Genomic DNA, 18,327 nt, shown 5'->3' with positions numbered 1-18,327 from the left:
GCTGAGATGGCAGCAGGGGGACCTTGGGTCTGAGGCTCAAGCTCGCCTGAGGAATCAAGCAGTGTCAGGATGACTCTGGGCGTCCTAGAAGAATTCCTGGCCCTTCTCTGCCTCAGCGGCAACCCAGGCAAGGAGCACAGTGTGGTTCTGAGAACTCAGAGGGTGTGCAGCCCACGGCAGGCTCCTCCCACATCTACTCATGAGATAGTTACTGGACCAGGCCAGAGCTGGCACGAGGCAGGCACGGGGCAGACAGACACCACTCAAACCCAGTGTGGAGTCCCCACAATCCTGCTTTCTCCCCAAAGACTGCATCAGTCGGTAGAAAATAGAAGTCAGTGGACAAAGTTGCAGGCCATCCTTAGGAACATGAAGCCCTGGAGGCCAGAGCCCAGCGCTCAGAAGGGAATAGAGCATGTGGGTCAAGCCAGTGTACTTGGGCTCTGTGTTACAGCGACTTGGCGGTTCCCAAGCTGACTCATGCATGTGTGGTGTGCTGCATGGTGAGGTTTCCATCAACAATGGCCTCCCACATGGTACTCCCAGAAGATCGTATTGCCGAGTGATGTCACAGCTTCAGCACAACACACCTCCAGTTTGCACACATACACTCCACGATGTTTGCAGTGATATACTTGCCTAACAAGGTATTTCCCAGAACATATGTTTTTACATACAGTCCACCAAGCAAGAAGGACAGTATGAACAGTGTCCTCTCAACTGTTTCCATGGATTACTACGAGGGTGGACAGGGTGGGAAAACAACACAGGAGTGTTGAGGGGAAAGTTCTCCAACAGCGTCTCAGTTTCACAATCACACCCAATATCTGGGTGACTGTGGGAAACACACCTTCTCCCACTTCATGTCGTAGTCTTATTCTCTATTGCCACAAGAAAATACCAGAGGCCTGATAACTTATAAATAAGAGAAGTTCTGGAGGCGGGGAAGTCCATGAATACGGTGCCTGGCTTCTGGCGAGGTGGTGAGACAGCAAGTGTGCATGCTCAGGTCTCATCCTCTTGTAAGGCCACGGATGCCATCATAGCCCCATGACCTCATCAAATCCTGTGTCTCCCCAAAGGCCCTACTACCACGTGCCAGTAACACGAGCCTGGGGACCAGGTCCCCACCTGGTGGGAGGAGGCACCTACAGCAGGAGGGAGCTGTGGAGCAGGACTCGTAACCACAACAAAATGTGGCCAATTTCAGTTCTCCACGCACCCTGGCCCTCCTCCCTCTGCAGGGAGGAGGCTGTGCCCTGGGGCAGGGGCAGCAGGAGGAATGCATGGACTGTCAGTCTAGTTGGAATCTGTCCCTTTTATTTTCAATATCCCTCTGGGTACCCGAAGGCAAAGCAGTGGGTGCAGGGTTCCCACGTGCCCTGGGAACAGCCCTTGGCAGGTGTCCTTGCCACTCCTACTGGTAAAATGGCAGGAGAGGCCCCCACCGATACAAGATGGGGACCTTGAGCATTTGGTGACGAGGACAGGGACAGCCAGGCAGCAGAAGGTAGCCTTTGCCCTCCACTGCAGCAGGTTGGTGCCAGGGTTCCAGGAGGCACGGGAAGTGGGTGATCTGGGGAAGCTTATTGGGGTCGCCCTGGGCCAGGCACAGGTTGGGGGAAGCCGGGTACGCCCAGGGGCAGATGCTGGACAGCAAGCACCTCGACCCCGACTCCGACTCCGCGCTGGCCCCAGAGTCCTGTGGAGGGAAGAAGCCAGGCAGTCCCTGGTCTCTGGCAGTCATGAGCGGTCTTTCGAAGGCGGGGAACCCATCCTCCAGCTTGGGGTTGGGGCTGGCCACAGGCCTATAGAACTCTTTGTAGCGGAGCTGGGCATCGAGCTTGGCCTGCTGTGGAGACAGATCACAGGCCAGGGCTGAGGGGGACACCCGGCCTCCCCATGCACCCCAAAGTGCTTTTCTTTATTTTTAAAAGTTCTAAACTCTGTTTGCGTGGTGGTATAAGTGGCAGAGGGGCTGCTGGGGGACAGAGGGCTTAGGTGGGACTCAGGCTTGCTCCCCCAGGGAAGCCCCCGGTGTCTGTGCCTTTCTAGAATGTTTCGTGGACGTGGGAACATCTGCGTGTGCATCTGCCCCAGCTGCTGGCTCTGCGTGGCCCGCCATTCTGCTCCCTCTGGGTTCCCGTCTGTGGATCGACACCTCCCTCAGTCTGGGTCTTGTTTTGGGTGGGGAAAGAGGCCCCGGGAGAGGAATGATAGTGACTCTGACCACTGTGCACATGACAGTTATGTCCAGTACAAACCAGCGACTGAGACCACTCCTGCTGTGCGGCCCCCGGAGGCTGCCAGCCCGGCGCATCTGAGCGCCCTGCAGGTTCACTAGCCCACCTGGCGCCCGCTGGGTAGCGACAAGGGACAGCCTGCAACAGGGGACATCCTGCGACAGGGCACGACCTCTCACTGGGGAAGAGACGGCCCATCTGCAGTCATGACTGGAACCACGACCACACGCACTGAGCAGCAGTCAAAGGCCTGGCAATGCCCATGACAGCCAGAGGGTAGGGGACAGGAGTGACCGTCCACTACTGGGGGGACACACATGGGTGCCTCTGCTGGAGAGAGGAAGGGGCTCGGCCTCCCCCAGACCCCCGTCCCACCTCTGGGTGGGTGAACACCACAGGCCAGGTGGCCAGGTGTGGCTGAGTGGGACAAGTGCCCAGAGGAAAGGGGAAGTCCCCTGCTAGGTCACCCAGGGCGCTCGGTCATGAAGGCCAGGGGAGGGTGTGAGTGGCCCAGGCCAACACGTGAGAACATTCAAAGGCCATTTGTTCAAAGGGACACACATAGGGAGAAGCCACTGCACAGGAGGCCCACAGGAAGGAGGGCTTGGGGCTACACAGGAGGCGCGGGCGTGGGGGGCCCTGAGTGGTGATGTGGGTACTTGGTGCTCCCTCTGTCAATGTCATGTATAATTTACAGTCTTTCCTACGTGGTGCTTTTTTGTTTGTGTTTTGCAGTAGGAGGGACTGAACCCAGGGGGGCCTGACTACTGAGCCATGTCCCCAGCATTTTTGACTTTTTATTTTGAGACAGGGTCTCGTTGTGTTGCTGAGGCTGGCTTTGAACTTGCAGTCCTCCTGCCTCAGCCTCCTGAGATGCTGGAATTACAGGTGTGCGCCACCGTGCCTGGCTGTGTGCATAATTTCTATATGATGTGCATTTTAACCAGTGCCCACACACGTGCAGACACACACGTGCACACACACATGCAGACACATAGGTGCAGACACGCATGCAGGCACACACATGCAGACACACATGCAGGCACACACGTGCGCACACACAGGGCCTCTGAGCCAGGCTTCCTGGCACTGGGTGTTGTTTTTGGTAAGTGTGTAAGGTCTGCACTCATAGGGGATGAGCAGGGTGACTCGGGTGGAGAGCTGAGTGGGTGTCAAGGTGGTGACACTGTCCTACCTCTCCCGGCATGACCCTGGAGTATCTGTGCTTCCCATAAGGCTGGAAGTGCACCATGTAGGAGCTCTGGTACATGTCTAAATCCACAGGGGCCTAAGCACAGGGAGAGTGGGAAAGAAGATCCCGTCTCGTCACCCTTCCTCTAAGCCATCCAAGAGCTTCTCACTGCAGGACGAGGGCCAGCTGTGGGGCCTGGCATCCACCTGCCTTCACCACCTCCCCACCACGGCGTGTCCAGCTGCTCCTCTTCCCACTTGTCTCAGGGCTGCACCCTGCTGTCTCCTGATGGAAACAGGGTTCCCTCTTCTCCCACCAGCGAACTCCTAGGTATCCTTCAAGACCCAGATCAAGTGCCACTTCCCCCAAAGTCTCTCTCCCAACCTTCCATTCTCCACCTCACCGAAATCAAACCCTTTCCCTTCTGCTCGGAGAGCAGTTTCACCCCCCTCCAGGGCGGTCCTGTGGTGTGTCGTGAGAAAAGAACCTTGTCTTAGGCATCTCTGTAGCCCAAGCCCAGCACAGGTGCCTGGCACGCTGAGGGTGCCTAATAAATGCATGCTGGATAAATAAATAGATCCCAGAATGCTGTAATGCTTAGCTGCTCTATGCCTGTTGCAAAAACATAAAAACAAAGGCCTTTGCTCCAGATGAGCAGAGGGAGCCTCCAAAGAGCCCCGTCCTCTCCTGGGGCTCCTTGCTGAGATGGTCACAGGGGACCACACCACTCACCTGTCCTGGGTACACCGTACGTTCCATGTCCAAGGCTCTAGAGGGACAAATTGGTTAGCCAGCAGCTACCATTGACAGTCGTGCCGACCGAGGCCTGCTCCTGCTCCTCCTGACTGTACCTCCCACCTCCCAGCCACCTCCCTGCACAGAGCCCCCACCCAGGGTTGCTGGAGGCACCAGAGACCCATGGATGGTGGACAGGGGCCCTGGGTCAGGGGACCTAAGGCCTCTCACACATCAGATTTACCTCTCCCACAGGAGAGGCAGACAGAGGGCAGGTGGTTTGTGGGAAATGTCAAACCACCACCTGTGTAGGGAATGTAAGCCCTGAGCCCATATTTCCTGCCAATTCCATGGTGTAAACACTCCACCTAGGAAGTCACTGAGGCTGGACTGCAGGACATGCACACTCAGGCCCTGGGGAGCCAGCTCCCCGCACCCAGTTCCCACGGGCCCGAGGCTCAGCCTGCCTGGGGGAGGCTGACTCAGGCCCAGTCCCGGGCACCCCACAGGAGCAGGCGTGTTCTGGGCCAAGAGTCAATAGCTCTGCATTTGGGTTTCAGGACGGCAGCTCCAAGTCCAGCCTGCCCCTCGGCTGCAGCACCCGTGAGCTCAGAGAGCTCACTCCACTGCATGTGTGTGGACCCTTGGGAGTCTTGGGGGTCACAAGCTCTGGGGCTTGAACCCAGGGAAGCTCTCCTACTGAGCTAGATCCCCAGCCCTTTTTATTTTATTTTGAGACAGGGTCTTGCCAAGCTACCCAGGCTGGCCTTGAACTTGCCATCCCCCTGCTCAGCCTCTCGAGTAGCAGGCATCACAGGTGTGGGCCTCTGTGCCCAATGACCTGACACTCTTGATGAGGGCTCCATTCACTCTGCTGAGCAAGCCGTGGCCAGTAGGAGGGGCGCAGGCACAGCTCAGCTGGCCCCATGTCCCTCCTGTGCAGACAACTGCTCTTCCAGGGCTGTGGACCCTCTTCCATGCTCGGAGCCTACCCCTCCTTCTGCCAGCGTGCACGGTGTTCCTGCCCTTGTAGCCCAAGTGCCCCTGCTGCAGGGAGAGCTGCCGTGGTGTCCCATGCCACACCTGTGCTGAGACAGCCTGACCCATGCCATGGGGCTGTTGTGGTCACAGGCCTGGCCATTGTGAAGTGGTGGTGAGTCAGCTGTCCTGCATGGCAGTGCCCCGTGCCTGGCTCACATCTTCAGGGAGAGCCTCAGCAGTCTGCACCCCAGGGCCAACATGAACCCTGGTGGCACTGAGTGGCACCAGGATCAGGCACTGCCGACATTGCACAGCAAGCAGAGAAGCAGGTGAACAGAATCCCAGGTGGTTTGTGACATCAGACTGTCCAGCTGAATTACCTTATGCCACAGTCCCCAAGCCTCTGCTGCTTGGGGGGGCCGCTCACTCTGCGTCCAAATCCCACCCTCTTTTGCATGCGTTAGGATGAATAAAATCAGAAAAACAATACAACACAGAAAATAAGAGCAGTAGTGGAGGGCACTGAGAAATCCCAGCCTTTGTTCATTGCTGGTGATCATGCACAGGGGCAGCAGCTGCTACGGAAAATAGTTCGGTGCTTTCTCCAGAGGTTAATCCCAGACTCACCACACAATCCAGCAATTTTAGTTGTTATAAATCAAACAGTTGCAAGCAGGGACTCAAACACATCATGTGTATGCCGGTGTTTAAGGCAGCATGACTCACTACGCCCAACACCCATCAGAAGATGAATGGATCATCCGAATGTGGTACATACACATAGTGGAATATTACGCAGCCTTGATGCTAAACATTCATAAACTTGAAGATACTGTACTTAGTGGAAAAAAAGAGCATCACGAAAAAATAAATGAGGTATGATTCCACTTAATTAAGGTGCCTAGTCCAACCAGATTCACAGAATGAGGGAAGAGCTTCCAGGGACTGGGGGAAGAGAAAATGAAGAGTGATGTTTAAATGGGCACGGAGGTGGGAAGAGGGTGAGGTGCGGGAATAGGCAGTGGTGATGGCTGCTCACCTCTGTGGCTGTGCTTAGTGCCTATGAACTGTCACTGAAAATGGCTAAGATAGCTGGACACAGTGGTCCCCAGTATACACAGTGGTGCATGGTGTACACAGTGGTGCACAGCACTGCACACCTGCATTCCCAGCTAGTCAGGAGGCTGAGCTGGAGGATAACAAGTTCAAGGTCAATTTGGGCAAATTAACCAGACGTTGTCTCAAAATATAAACAGCTAGGGCCTCGCACGGTGGTAGAGTGCTTGCCTCTGGTGCCACAAAAGGGAAAAACAAAGCAAACAAAGAGCAGCGGTTAACTGGTGTGTATATACACAGCCAGGCCCAGGGCGCACGCCTGTCATCCCAGCAGCCCAGGAGGCTGAGGCAGGAGGACCGCAAGTTCAAATCCAGCCTCTGCAACTTAGTGAGACCCTGTCCCTAAATAAAAATAAAAAAGGCTGGGGACGTGGCTCAGTGGTTAAGTGCCCCAGGGTTCAATCCCTGGTACAAAAGAAAAGGAAAAAAAAGAAAAAAGTTCCTGTGAATCCGATAAAGCTGAAAGAGACAGCAGGGAGCGGGCACAGCAGGAATTCCACAAGGGACGGCTGGTGAGGCCAGTGGTTCTGTGGCCCAAGCATAATCTTTTTCAGGGAAATACGGGCCACTAGCCTTTGCAACCTGGCCTCATGCTGACACTGTGGGTGCCCCTTCATGGCAGTGCGGTCAGCAGGCACCCTGGAACGCAGTCCCAGCAGACCCTAGAGGGCTGAGACTCCTATTGCCTGGGACAGCGAGGTGGCAGTGCGTGCGTCCCCGCATGCCCAGGAGAGGCCGCCCGTCAGTCCAGGACAGCAGGGCAGTGTGCACAGTACGTGGGCTCCACATCTGCTGTGCCGCGGGGCAGTGTGCTCCTGCTTAGAACCAAGGCCCTTGAGGGGCAGCAGCCCAGGCCCCCTCACTCGGTCCCTGCCCGAGTGAATCTCGTGTCGGTTTGCTCCTCAGCCTCCCAAGTTGCTGGAATCACAGGCATGGCCACCACACCCCACACCCAGTGAACTACTAAGAACAGGTCCTTTTTTGCTAAACAATGTGAGTCTATACTTACTGTCCTGCTGCCCTGATCAATGGTGTAAGTTCAGAAGAAGGCAGCTGGACCATCTGAGGGACAGACGCTATAGCTACCTGGAGAGGGTGCAGGAGTCAAGTACATGTGTCTGTGAGGGAACCCAGGCTCGTCCTGCCAATGTGGCCCAGGTTCCTGAAGGGCTCTATGCCAGGCACCCGTAAGGGCCCAGACAGTGATAAACAAACAGAGATGACCTCTGCCCTCCGGCACTTACAGCTCGATAGTAGGCAAATTCCTAAAGAATCACACAGGCGAGTCTTTAATGGCAGTTATGACAGCGTACAGAGGGAGCTGGGCGGGGAGCCCATCCAGCCCCGGGCAGCCAGAGAAGACCTGCTTGGTCCTGGGGATAGTCCTCCATGCCGGAGGGCTGGAGAGGCAGCTCTGTCAGTGCAGAGAGGAGAGGCCTCCTGCATGGCATCCTGAGTGCTGTGCCTTCAACGCAGGCCAAACACTGTGGCTGTGCGCAATGTCACAATGTCGTGTTCAGTGCCAGCAACACATTCGCAGGCTGAGCCTCTTTCCTCATTGGCAGGTCACTGAACACTGGTGAGTCACCTGGCAGGCCTGAGCTGGGCCATCACCGGTCCTTTCATACCAGTCTTGCTTCCTAATACCTGTGACACTCCAGCCACAATCAGACTTGACACAGGTACATATGTGGTCACAGCAAGGCTGGGAAAGGGCCAGGCAGCCCCAGGGTGCGGCAGGCTGGACTGACAGCAGAGCAGAGAGCAGATATGAAGGCACAGGGTCACTGCAGGTGGTGACATGGTTAGGACCGGCCAAGGTACTTCTGCAGGGCGCAGAGCCACCAAAGCACAGGACTTCTTCCAGGCCAAGGTCCAGACAGGGCAGTGTCACAGTGTCAGCCTGAGGAGTGGGACTTCTGTGATTGTCACAGACAGGAGAAACCACATTTTGCTAAAGCAGAGGTCCTGAGGTTCCTGGCTGTGGTTCACTCGCTCAAGATGAATGACCAGGTGATAGGGTCCAGGCAGCTGGACCATCTGAGGGACAGACGCCATAGCTACCTGGAGAGGGTGCAGTAGTCAAGCGCATGTGTCGCGTGTCTGTGAGGGAACCCGGCCTGGTCCTGCCAAGGTGGCTCAGGTTCCTGAAGGGCTCTATGCCAGGTGCCCCTCCTCTTGGGGGTCTGGGGGTGCATCCTTGGTGGTCTGGTGTGCTCCATAACTCACAGGCCTGGTTTGCCAACATGGATTTGGTGTGTCTGCGATTTCGCCTGCTTCTGACTGATTTGATGGATTCACAGATGGTCATTCTCATTAGTGTGGCTAATTTACTTTTCAGCTGTGCCTGGTGGCTGTGCCAGGCAGGTGGTGGCTGTCCACTGGGACAGACAAAGCACACAGTCATTTCTTCCAGCACTAAGACCCAACGTGGAGGAGCTCGTGGCCGCTAGCCTTGCAGAACCGGCAAAGCCCTGGGCAAGCCGAGCCCTGCTGCTCCACAGACCGTGGAGGAACTCGGGGAGCTCCCTCCCTGGGCACAGGGGGGTCCGTGACTTTATCCTCTACCCCTGCGTGATGAAGGTGGCTGGGGGGTGAGACGAGGTGCCAGCGGACCTGGAGAGATGTGGATTGGTTGAGGGGCATTTTGAAAGGAGAGGGTCCAGGGTTCAGCCATGGTTATAATGGAAGCGGCAGGGACGAGGCCCAGAGAGGTGCCTTTTGGAAGGAGCCCCTGGGTCCTTTGATGAGGAAGGAAACACTGGAGGCGCAAGTCGGGGAGCAAGGCCAGGAACGCAGTAGGGCTCGGTCTATAGCTGAAGGGCCTCCGGAGAGGGATCCCGTGGGCAAGGAGCAGGCTCCGAGCGCTGGTGACCCGGTGATACCTGGAGTTGTTAGGGCTCTCTAAGTCCCTAAGTCTGCCTCCCAGGCAGCCCTGTGGGGGGCGGGGGACACTGGCAGCAGCAGGGGGTCCTGCGGCCTCCCAGGAGTGTTCCAGCATGCGGGCCTCCCTCCGGCACCTTTGGTTGCCTCCTTCGCTGCACCTGGATTCCTGCAGAACCTCTGGGCTCCAGCAAGGCCATGTTAGATGCAGCAGGATGCTCTGCGAGAGGCTGGTGCTGTGACAGGCCAGGCGCCTGGCCCCAGGAGCCTCAGGGTCCCCTTCAGGGTAGCTGACATCCTGTGTGGCAGGACCTCCTCCGCCGCAGACCATCGCAGCCTCCAGAGCGCCTGGGCCTGCCCTGAACAGCATCACATGTTACTGTTGTTAAGCGTTTCCACGGTGAGTCCATCTTGTGTTTCCAGAGTATGAAACAGTTGTATTTCTCCTGGTTCCTGTCCACTTTGGCAGACTGCAAAGGGGTCACCTGTACTTTTTTTTTTTTTTTTGATACCAGGTATTGAACCCAGGGGCATTTAACCACTGAGCCACGTCCTGGGACCTTTCGGTATTTTATATAGAGACAGGGTCTCACTGAGTTGCTTAGGGCTTCACTTTTGTTGAGACTGGCATTGAACTCTGGGTCTTCTTGCCTCAGCCTCCCAAGCTGCTGGGATTACAACTGTGCGCCACCGCACCATTTCAATCACATGTAAGTTTTTACTTCAAACTGTGCAGGAAAAAATGAATTAATTGCATTATAGGAATGTGAATGTAGAAGTTCTGGGACGTTAAAATGAACATTAGTTAGCCTGGTGCCTGGCGCATGCCTGTAACCCTTGCAACTGGGGAGGCTGAGACAGGTCGGTGGCAAGTTGGAGGCCAGCCTCAGCAACTCAGTGAGACCCTCTCTCAAAATAGAACATACAGAGCTGGGGATATAGCTCAATGATAAGGCACTCTTGGGTTCAATTCCCAGTACAAAAAACCAATAAAATAAAATAAATATTATTTGAAAGGATGCAAAAAAGATGTGTGGACAGGATCAATGCCCAGTGTACACCACGCTCCCTGGGCTCTCAACAAGCCTCCTTCAATCCGCCCCTCCCTCCTTGGGTGGCGATATTCACCTTTAAATCTACTTTTTTTTTTTTTTTTTTTTAGTGATAAAACAACTCATACGGGTTCATGGCCTTGGATGTGAAAATGGAAGGAGAAAAACATGTAAATTGATTACCTGGCTCCTGGCCTGGTATGCCGTAGGAGCTTAATGATTGTTAGGGAATGCCCCCAGAGTGACTTCCATGTCACCCTGCAGCCTGGAAGGAGTGCCTGCCCCAGCTCCTGTCTGTGTAAACCCAACAGGTTCACGTTGGACTCAACTCGCAGGAGGAAAGCCTCCTGAGCGGGAGCCTCCAGCCTCCTAATAAGGGGATTACAATCCATTTCCTTCCTGACCCGATAATGCCCATGGAAGGCCCCAGGCCAGGATTAGGGCCTTTAATTACAGCCACCGCTTCTGGCTGCTCACAGCTGGACACTGAGGGCGGTGAGCTGCCACCCCCCCTCAGGCCCAGGCCCCAGGAGGCCCAACCAATGCCCCCTCCTGAAGGGCCACCTCCTGCAGGGACCGGCCTCCAGGGGAGCCCAGGGCAGGCAAACCAAGGGCAGCCCCCGCGCACAGCAGGCAGGACAGGAGGCCAGCTGGGCACGCTTAGCTTTTGAGTGGACACGCCTGAAGACTCGTTTGGGCTCCCCTGGGCCACTCAATGGCCTCCACTCCACGGCCTGGGGGACCTTCCCATCCTGGGACCCACCCTGTAACACAGAGCCTTCCAGGGCTGGGACAGAGGTGGACAGCCCATCAGCGCCATCCTGCGCTGCCTGAAGGTGGTGGGTGTGCAGGGTGGGCACCCTGCGAGGTGATTAGGCAGAGACAGGACCTCAGGAAGTTAGCGTCCTCGGTCAACACACGTACAGGGGTGCCCCCCTATCCACCGGGACAAGGCCCAAGACCCCCAGATTGCCGGCACTGCAGAGTGGTACCCGACCCTATATGTCTGACTCTGTTTCCCCTGACATACATTATCTATGATCAAGTGTGACTTACAGTTAGGCACGGGAAGAGATTGAAGGCAATAACTGGCAATAAAATACAAGAACATACTGTGTACTGTTGAACAGTAACACCATGGACTGTAGTAAAAGTTCCTCAAGACCTACGGATTGCATAACCACAGAGAAAGTAACCACCCATAAGGAGGTGCAGTGCGCTGACTTCAGTGGCCCTAGGAGAGCACGGTGGTGCTAGCTGCCCAGGGAGTGGTGTCCGGGATGATTAAAGAGCCCACTACAAGATCCTGCCTCTAGCTCTTTGCAGGCTGGGAGAGGCATGAGCGACACAGGTGGGCAGGGCAGAGGCAGGTGCTAGAGCAGGGACAGCGAGGACCCGAGGACCCCCGGGCTGCGGTCCTCTTGTTCAAACCTGGCCCACCCCTGCAGGCTGCGCACTCTTGACAGTGGAGAGAACCACTCTGGCTGCCCACCCCCCATGGAAGGTCCCTCCTGGCTCCCGCCCAGCCTGCCAGACTAGACCTGTCCATGAGAATTGTAACTGTGTCTTTGGTGGCTGGGGATTTTTAAAGGTCAGGCTGTGGCTGGTCACCAAGGACATTCAGTGCAGGCCCAGGGGATGTGGGCGATCACAGCGGAGGCTTTAGGGCAAGCTGGTTTTGCAGTAGAACTCAGCGCTGCTGCTTATACACGGTGTGTCAGTGGGTAAGTGACTTATGCTGTCCTCTCCATTTCCACCGGAAGTGATAAAATGAGATAAAAGTGTCAGCCTTGCAGGAGAATGGGGCAAGGTCCTGGGAATGTCCTCCTGAGCTCAACTCCCACCAGTAGTGCGTGCTTGATAGACTAGAGTGCGCTAGTTCATTCCCCTAGGGTGAAGGGAGCCTTAAACAAGTGCTCTACCACTGAGGTACTCCCCAGTCCCCCATTTATTATTATTTTCAGACAGGATCTCACTAAATTGCCCAGGCTGCTCCTGCCTCAGCCTCCTGATTTGCTCCTTACAGATGAGTGCCACCTTGCCCAGCACGAATGGGGACTTCTAAGAGATCAGTGTGGGATCAGGCACAGTGGCACACACCTGTAGTCCCAGTGACCAGGAGACTGAGGCAGGAGGCTCGCAAGTTCCAGGCCAGCCTGGGCAACTCAGGGAGACCCTGTCCCAAAACAGAGAATAAATAGGCTGGGGCTGGGGCTCAGTGATGACAGCACTTGCCTGGTACGTGTGAGGAACTGAGCTCAATCCTCAGCACCACATAAAGATAAATAAATAAAATAAAGATATTGTGTCCATCTACAACTAAAATTAAAAAAAAATAGAGAATAGGGCTGGGGGTGTAGCTCAGTTGGTAGAGTGCTTGCCTGGCATGCACAGGGCCCTGGGTTCAATCCCAGCACCGCACATTTAAAAAATATGCAAAAAAAAAAAAAAGAGAGAGAATAAAGAGGGCTGGGGTTGGAGCCAGGGTAGAGCACCCTTGGATTTAATCCCAGCACAAAAATAAATAAGTGAATAATTTCAGTATGGGAAAGATAGCAGCACAGCCAGGAAAGAAAAGAGTGGAGGAGAAAGGACAGCGGCCAGAGGCCAGGTGCCTGCAAGCACTGTGCATTGAGGACTGGCATGGTGACTTGATGCTGGGCAGGGTTCTGACAGCTGGATGTGGACAGACTTCATTTAATCCTCCTCCTAACCACATGCAGAGGTCCTTTTTATTCTGCCTACTGGGTAAGCAGGAAAATGAGGCACAGAGAGTATGAGTATACTAAAGTTCCCCAGACAAACAGAACCAGTAGTGTGTGGAGACAGAGATGTAGAGATCAGGAAGAGGAGTGGAGAGAAGGGAGACGGGGAGAGATTTACTCTCCATATGCCGGGTGCAGTGGGGCAACCTGTCATCCCAGCAGCTCAGGAGGCTGAGGCAGGAGGATCACGAGTTCAGAGCCAGCCTCAGCAACTTAGTGAACCAACTGACTGAGACTCTGTCACTAAATAAACCATCAAAAGGGCTGGGGGATGTGGCTCAGGGTGAAGCGTCCGGTTCAATCCTCAGTACCAAAAAGAAAGAGAGAGAAAGAAAGAAAAGAACAAAGGGAGGAGGGAGGAAAGAAAAAGAAAGAAAGGAAGGAAGGGAGGGAGGGAGGGAGGGAGGAAGGAAGGAAGACAGAAAGCGAGAGAGAAATAGCTCACATGATTATAGAGGCTGAGCAGCCCACGAGTTGCCCTCTGTGAGCTGGAGAAGCAGAAAGGCCAGGCGTCCTCCAGCCTGACCCGGAGACCTGAGGACCAGGAGCTCAGTGTCAAGGGCAGGAGAAGATGATGCCCAGCTCAAGCAGCCTTTTCAGGGCAGCTGGAGGTTTCCCCAGGAGGTCAGTGCTGTCCCTTTGACCTTGTGGCTGCCTTTCCAGATGTCGGTCACACAGCCGTGATCGCTCCCTGTGCCAAGGACAGGCATGGCTGGAAATTGGAAAAACTTGCATTAACTTATGTCTACACTGGCAGAAACGGAGGAGGTGAACATGGTGTGAGCAGTGTTCACCTGGGGAACAGCAGTCTCTTTCTAGAGAAAACAATCTCTTCGGACCAGCGGAACCAGAAAGAGCCCATGTGCAGGAGAGGCACGTATGTATGACATCAAAACAACTCTGATAGTCTCCAAGATGGCTGGCTATGGTCCTGTGCGGAAAGGACCGGAAGAGGAGCGGAGACTCATAGCCCAGGGGCTCTTTCCCGTGCAGATCTAGGGTGCCCCCACCCCGGCCCCGGGAGTGCTCACTAACTACTGATGGCTGCTGTGACCGCAGCTGCTGATAGTGAAGATGGACAGCTGCCGAGTCTGGGCCCCAGAGACCTGGAAGCCGGCCATTGCCCCTTAGAGACCCTCTTTGCCTAACAATTACGGAAACGTCAGCCAAGCATATTCTGTCTCGCTGTCCCTCCGTCAACTTTCCTAAATTCTTTCAAATGCTTTTTGGGACCTGTGTCCAGGGTCAGTGCTGGGTCGGCCACGGGATGTTGAAAGCACCTGGCCATCAGTAAGTCCTGCCGGTCCTCACCCCGCCTGACTGATGCGGCAGGTGTAATCTGTGAGCGCATCTCCCCCCAGGCAGCACGCTGCCTCCAGGTCGAGCTGACAGGCTGCCATTCATCGCGGGTCAGCTCTGTGATGCGCAGGCACAAGCTGGCAGGGCGAGGTTGAGGGACCCACTCTTCTGGTCTCAGCACTTTCAAGATGAGTAGGTGGGTCCTAAGTGTTGTCCTTGTCCCTCTCGGTGTGATAGCTAAGAGAATCCAAGGTCCCCTCCAGATCTTCCAGCTCAGAATTTCACTGGGAGGCAGCAATGGGGACAGAAATCAGCATTTTAAACAGGAGCTGACGAGGTCTTCTGTGTCCTGAAGTTTGGACCCGACTGAGGGAGGATTGGGGATAGCCTGTCCCCAATCATCTTTCAGGGTCCCATCCTGTCTGATTCTGAGTGGAGCATTGTCACAAGCTGTCAAGAGGCCCTCTATTCTGTTACACTGGCATAGAAAACAACTGGAAATCGTAAAGGCTGATTTTACCCTCTGTGTGTACTCCAGCAACCACGACACAACTCCAAAAGCAGTAGCAATAATGTTTGAAAAAAAAGAAAAAGAAAACATCAAGACAAGTTGTGTGAATATATGCCCTTACTGATCCCTGTGTTTCACAGCATTTATCAAATAGCTCTACATAAACACCTGTCTTCAGGGGCTGGGGTTGTGGCTCAGAGGTTGAGTGCTTGCCTCACACTGGGTTCGATCCTCAGCACCACATAAAAATAAAATAAAATGAAAGTATTGTGTCCATCTACAACTAGAACAAACAAAACTGTCTTCAGTCCCTGGAGATGTCCTCTCTATCTGAATTCATTTGTGACATGTCATATACACAGGTTAAAAAAAAAAAATTCTCCATTCTTCTTCCCAGAACCTTGAGTGTAGCTTTATCATTAATCAGAACCGATTAACTACTCGTGTATGACAGCACCTGGGAGCTGTCATCACCCCTTCCTTCCTATGAATGTTTATTGAGCAGCTGCTACATGCCATGCACCCATAAATGAACAAAAAACATGTTCCTACTCCTTGTACCTCCACGATGTTTAATGGGCTTCGTGTGTGTGTGTGTGTGTGTTTGTGTGTGTGTACGCATGCGCGTGTGCATCTGGGTAATCAATCACATAAGTGCAGCTGTATCAAGGTCTATGGGTAATGCATGAAGACAGTGCCCCATAGCTGTTCCTAATGGTGGCTGGACTGGAGGTTGGGGACAGACTTAAGGTTGTTTTTCCTTCTGTGTTCTGCCGTGCTGGGGATTGAACCCAGGGCCTTACGCGTGCTAGGCAAGTGCTCCACCCTTGGCCACGTCACCAGCCCCACACAGGTCTAAAGACAGGGCTCTGCCATTCACCAGTGTGATTCCTGCGCAGGTCATTTAGCTCTGCATGGCCGTGTGGAAAAAACAGGGAAAACCAGTGGTGTAAATATAATGCGCGTGCTGAGGAGGCAGAGGCAGGAGGGTCGCAGGTTCAAAGTCAGCCCCGGCAAGTTAGAGGGCACCAAAGTGCACAGTGACCGGTACAGAATAGCCACAGTCTGTCATGATAGTCATCTAAGTACTGAGGGCGATGTCCATCAGGGTGGCCCTCCAGTATCCTGTCCATCCTGCTGCCCTGGCGTGGCCGTTAGGCCTCTGGGCAGCAGAAACACCACACCAGCTCCACAGGCGGCTCTGATCAGCCCCTGAGTAAACTGAGCGGCGTCAACCTCGCCTGGATGCCTAGTGCTGAGCCCACCCTCAGGGTGAAAACTCCCATTTCTAGAAAGTTCCCAGAGGTGCTGCACTGGAGCCGGTACTTTGACAAAACAGGGCTTCTCGTTCCTTTTCCTTATGCATAGTCAGGGGTGGGCTCCCAGATCCTGGTTGCTGGATGCCCCCTCCCCAGCGTGAAGCAGGCCGCTGTGGCCACTGTGGGACCAAAGGAGAGGCCAGCCTCAGTGGATCCCACACTCAGAAGAGAAGGTCACAGAGAATGAAGTCCAATCTTAGCTCACAGAGGGAGCCCAGATCCATGGTTGTTACTGAGGTTACAACTTCTTTTATTGTTTAGATCAGCTGACGTTGAATTTTCTGTTACTTGCAACCAAAATATTCCAATATGCCAGTCATTCCTGTGAGTGTAAGACCCACATTTACCCCCTCAGTAGTCCATGCTGGGTCTGAGCTGGCTCAGAGTAGATCCTCAATAGATCTATGTCAAGGACATCCAGTCTCCCCTCACAAGACCCAGGGGTGGCCATAACAGGGGGCTAAGAGCAGTCAGAACTGGCCTGCCTCTGCCGCTTGCCCGGCTTCTGTCCTGCCCCCCCCCCATCTCCCCTGTGCTGAAATGGCCAGCTTGTTTCAGGCCCCAGGCACCAAGGGGGCCTTGTAGGTCCAGCTGCCATCTTTCAGGTCACCTGCTTGCAAATGCTCTGCGTTCCCTTACAGTTGTAGCTGGATGCAAGGGTGCACACCTGTAATCCCAGCAGCCCGGGAGGCTGGGGCAGGAGGATCACGAGTTCAAAGCCAGCCTCAGCAACTTAGTGAGGCCCTAAGCAACTTACTGAGGCCCTATCTCTAAATAAAACATAAAAAGGGCTCAGTGATCAAGCACCCTGGATTCAATCCCCTGTAACAAAACAAAAACAAACAAACAAATAGACTCTAGCACCTGATTTCCACTGAGGGTTTTCTCGCAAGATGGGCTGCCTGATCTCCTCCCCATGGCTGGACGTGTGCTGTGGCCCTGTACCCTCAGCACGACACCCTGGCCACTGTCCGAGTGCTGGGAGGGCCAGAGCAGCAAGGAGGCCCTGGAGCAGGAGGGCTCCATTGTAGTTTCCTCTGGCTACCAGGGCAGACCCCTGGAGGCCCGTTGCCTAGAGCAACAGGACACTGGCAGTTCTGGAAGCGACCACCCAGGTGGCAGCCGGCCTCACCCCCGAGGTGAGGGGACGCTCCCTGCCCCCTCAGCACCTGGTGTGGGCAGAGGCTTCCTGGCCCCTGCAGCCCAATTCCAGCAGAGTCCGGAGGAGGTGAGCAGCAGGAGAAGGATGCTGGTGGGCCTTCCTTTGAGCCCCAGGCTGGTCCTGCTCTTCCCAGGGGACCCAGCACTCCTCCAAGAACTCTCCTGCAGCAGGTTCTTCCTCTAGGAAGCCATCCCTGACACTCGCCTTTTGTCATCTCCCCAAGAACCGTCCCCATCTTGCAGCCCCAGTTGGACCGCACCATGGGTTGGCTGTATCCAGCAATGTGCTGTTTGACACCAAAGACATGGTCCTGGTCCACAGTGTCCACTGATGGAAGGTGCTGGACATGCCCTTCTGCATCACGGGCAAGGAGTGGACAAAAGGCCACAGATAATGTTAAATTGATTATACTGAGCATATTTTTAAAGTTTACAGATATCTTGATGGATATTCCCAGGGAAGTCCTCTTTGGGGGGCCAAAGTTTCCACACTAAAGAAGCCCTTCTCTCAAGAATCCGTGTTCCCCTGGCCACGGGACCCCCTGAGAGCAAGGGGTGTCTCTGGCTGTACCTGGTCGGTGGCTGATGCAGAGTCAGCACAGCTACTTCCCGGAGTCTGAAAGTATCTTCTGCAGTCACATCACGGGGCTCACCCAGCAGTGAGAAGGGGCCACTGCTGGGACAGCAACGTGGCAATAAGCCAGGAGGGAAAGGCCACCCAGAGGCCACAGGCTGCAGACTTCTTCTGATACCTCGCTCTCTAAATGGCAAATCCTAGAGACAGAGCGTCTGGGGTTGGCACAGGCCGGTGGAGGCGGGGGAGGGGGGTGGCGGTGTGCAGTGCTGGAGATGGACCTCACGGCCTTGCGTTGGTGGGTAGTGGATCTACCTCTGAGCCCCATGCCTGGCTCCATGTCACCTTGAGTCAGAGTCTTGCTAATTGCTGAGGCTGGCCTCAAACTTGTGATCCTTCTCCCCAGCCTCCCGCCCTGAGGATCACAGGTGTGTGCCACCGAGCCTGGTGCCAACTCTGCCTCTCGACGTACTGGAGGTTGAGTGAGCTCACACTT

At 54.9% G+C, this 18,327-nt stretch overlaps 1 protein-coding gene across 1 annotated transcript in view; it reads right to left on the bottom strand.

The window, feature by feature from the left end:
- Window positions 1-1,417: 1,417 nt before the first annotated feature.
- The window catches only part of Spmip9 (sperm microtubule inner protein 9), a 47,946-nt gene continuing 31,036 nt past the window's right edge, over window positions 1,418-18,327 (bottom strand). Inside the window, exons 3-5 of the mRNA XM_046455951.1 lie at window positions 4,168-4,204; window positions 3,439-3,531; window positions 1,418-1,852 (exon numbers count right to left, since the gene is read on the bottom strand). Of these exons, the coding sequence (XP_046311907.1) occupies window positions 1,418-1,852; window positions 3,439-3,531; window positions 4,168-4,204 (565 nt within the window). The remainder of the gene's footprint in view (window positions 1,853-3,438; window positions 3,532-4,167; window positions 4,205-18,327) is intronic.

The sequence above is a fragment of the Marmota monax genome, unplaced genomic scaffold (genome assembly GCF_021218885.2).
Source record: "Marmota monax isolate L192 unplaced genomic scaffold, Marmota_monax_Labrador192_F-V1.1 WCK01_AAM20220418_F8-fsc00238, whole genome shotgun sequence".
NCBI lineage: Eukaryota > Metazoa > Chordata > Mammalia > Rodentia > Sciuridae > Marmota > Marmota monax.
This window is presented reverse-complemented; position numbering and strand designations above follow the sequence as displayed.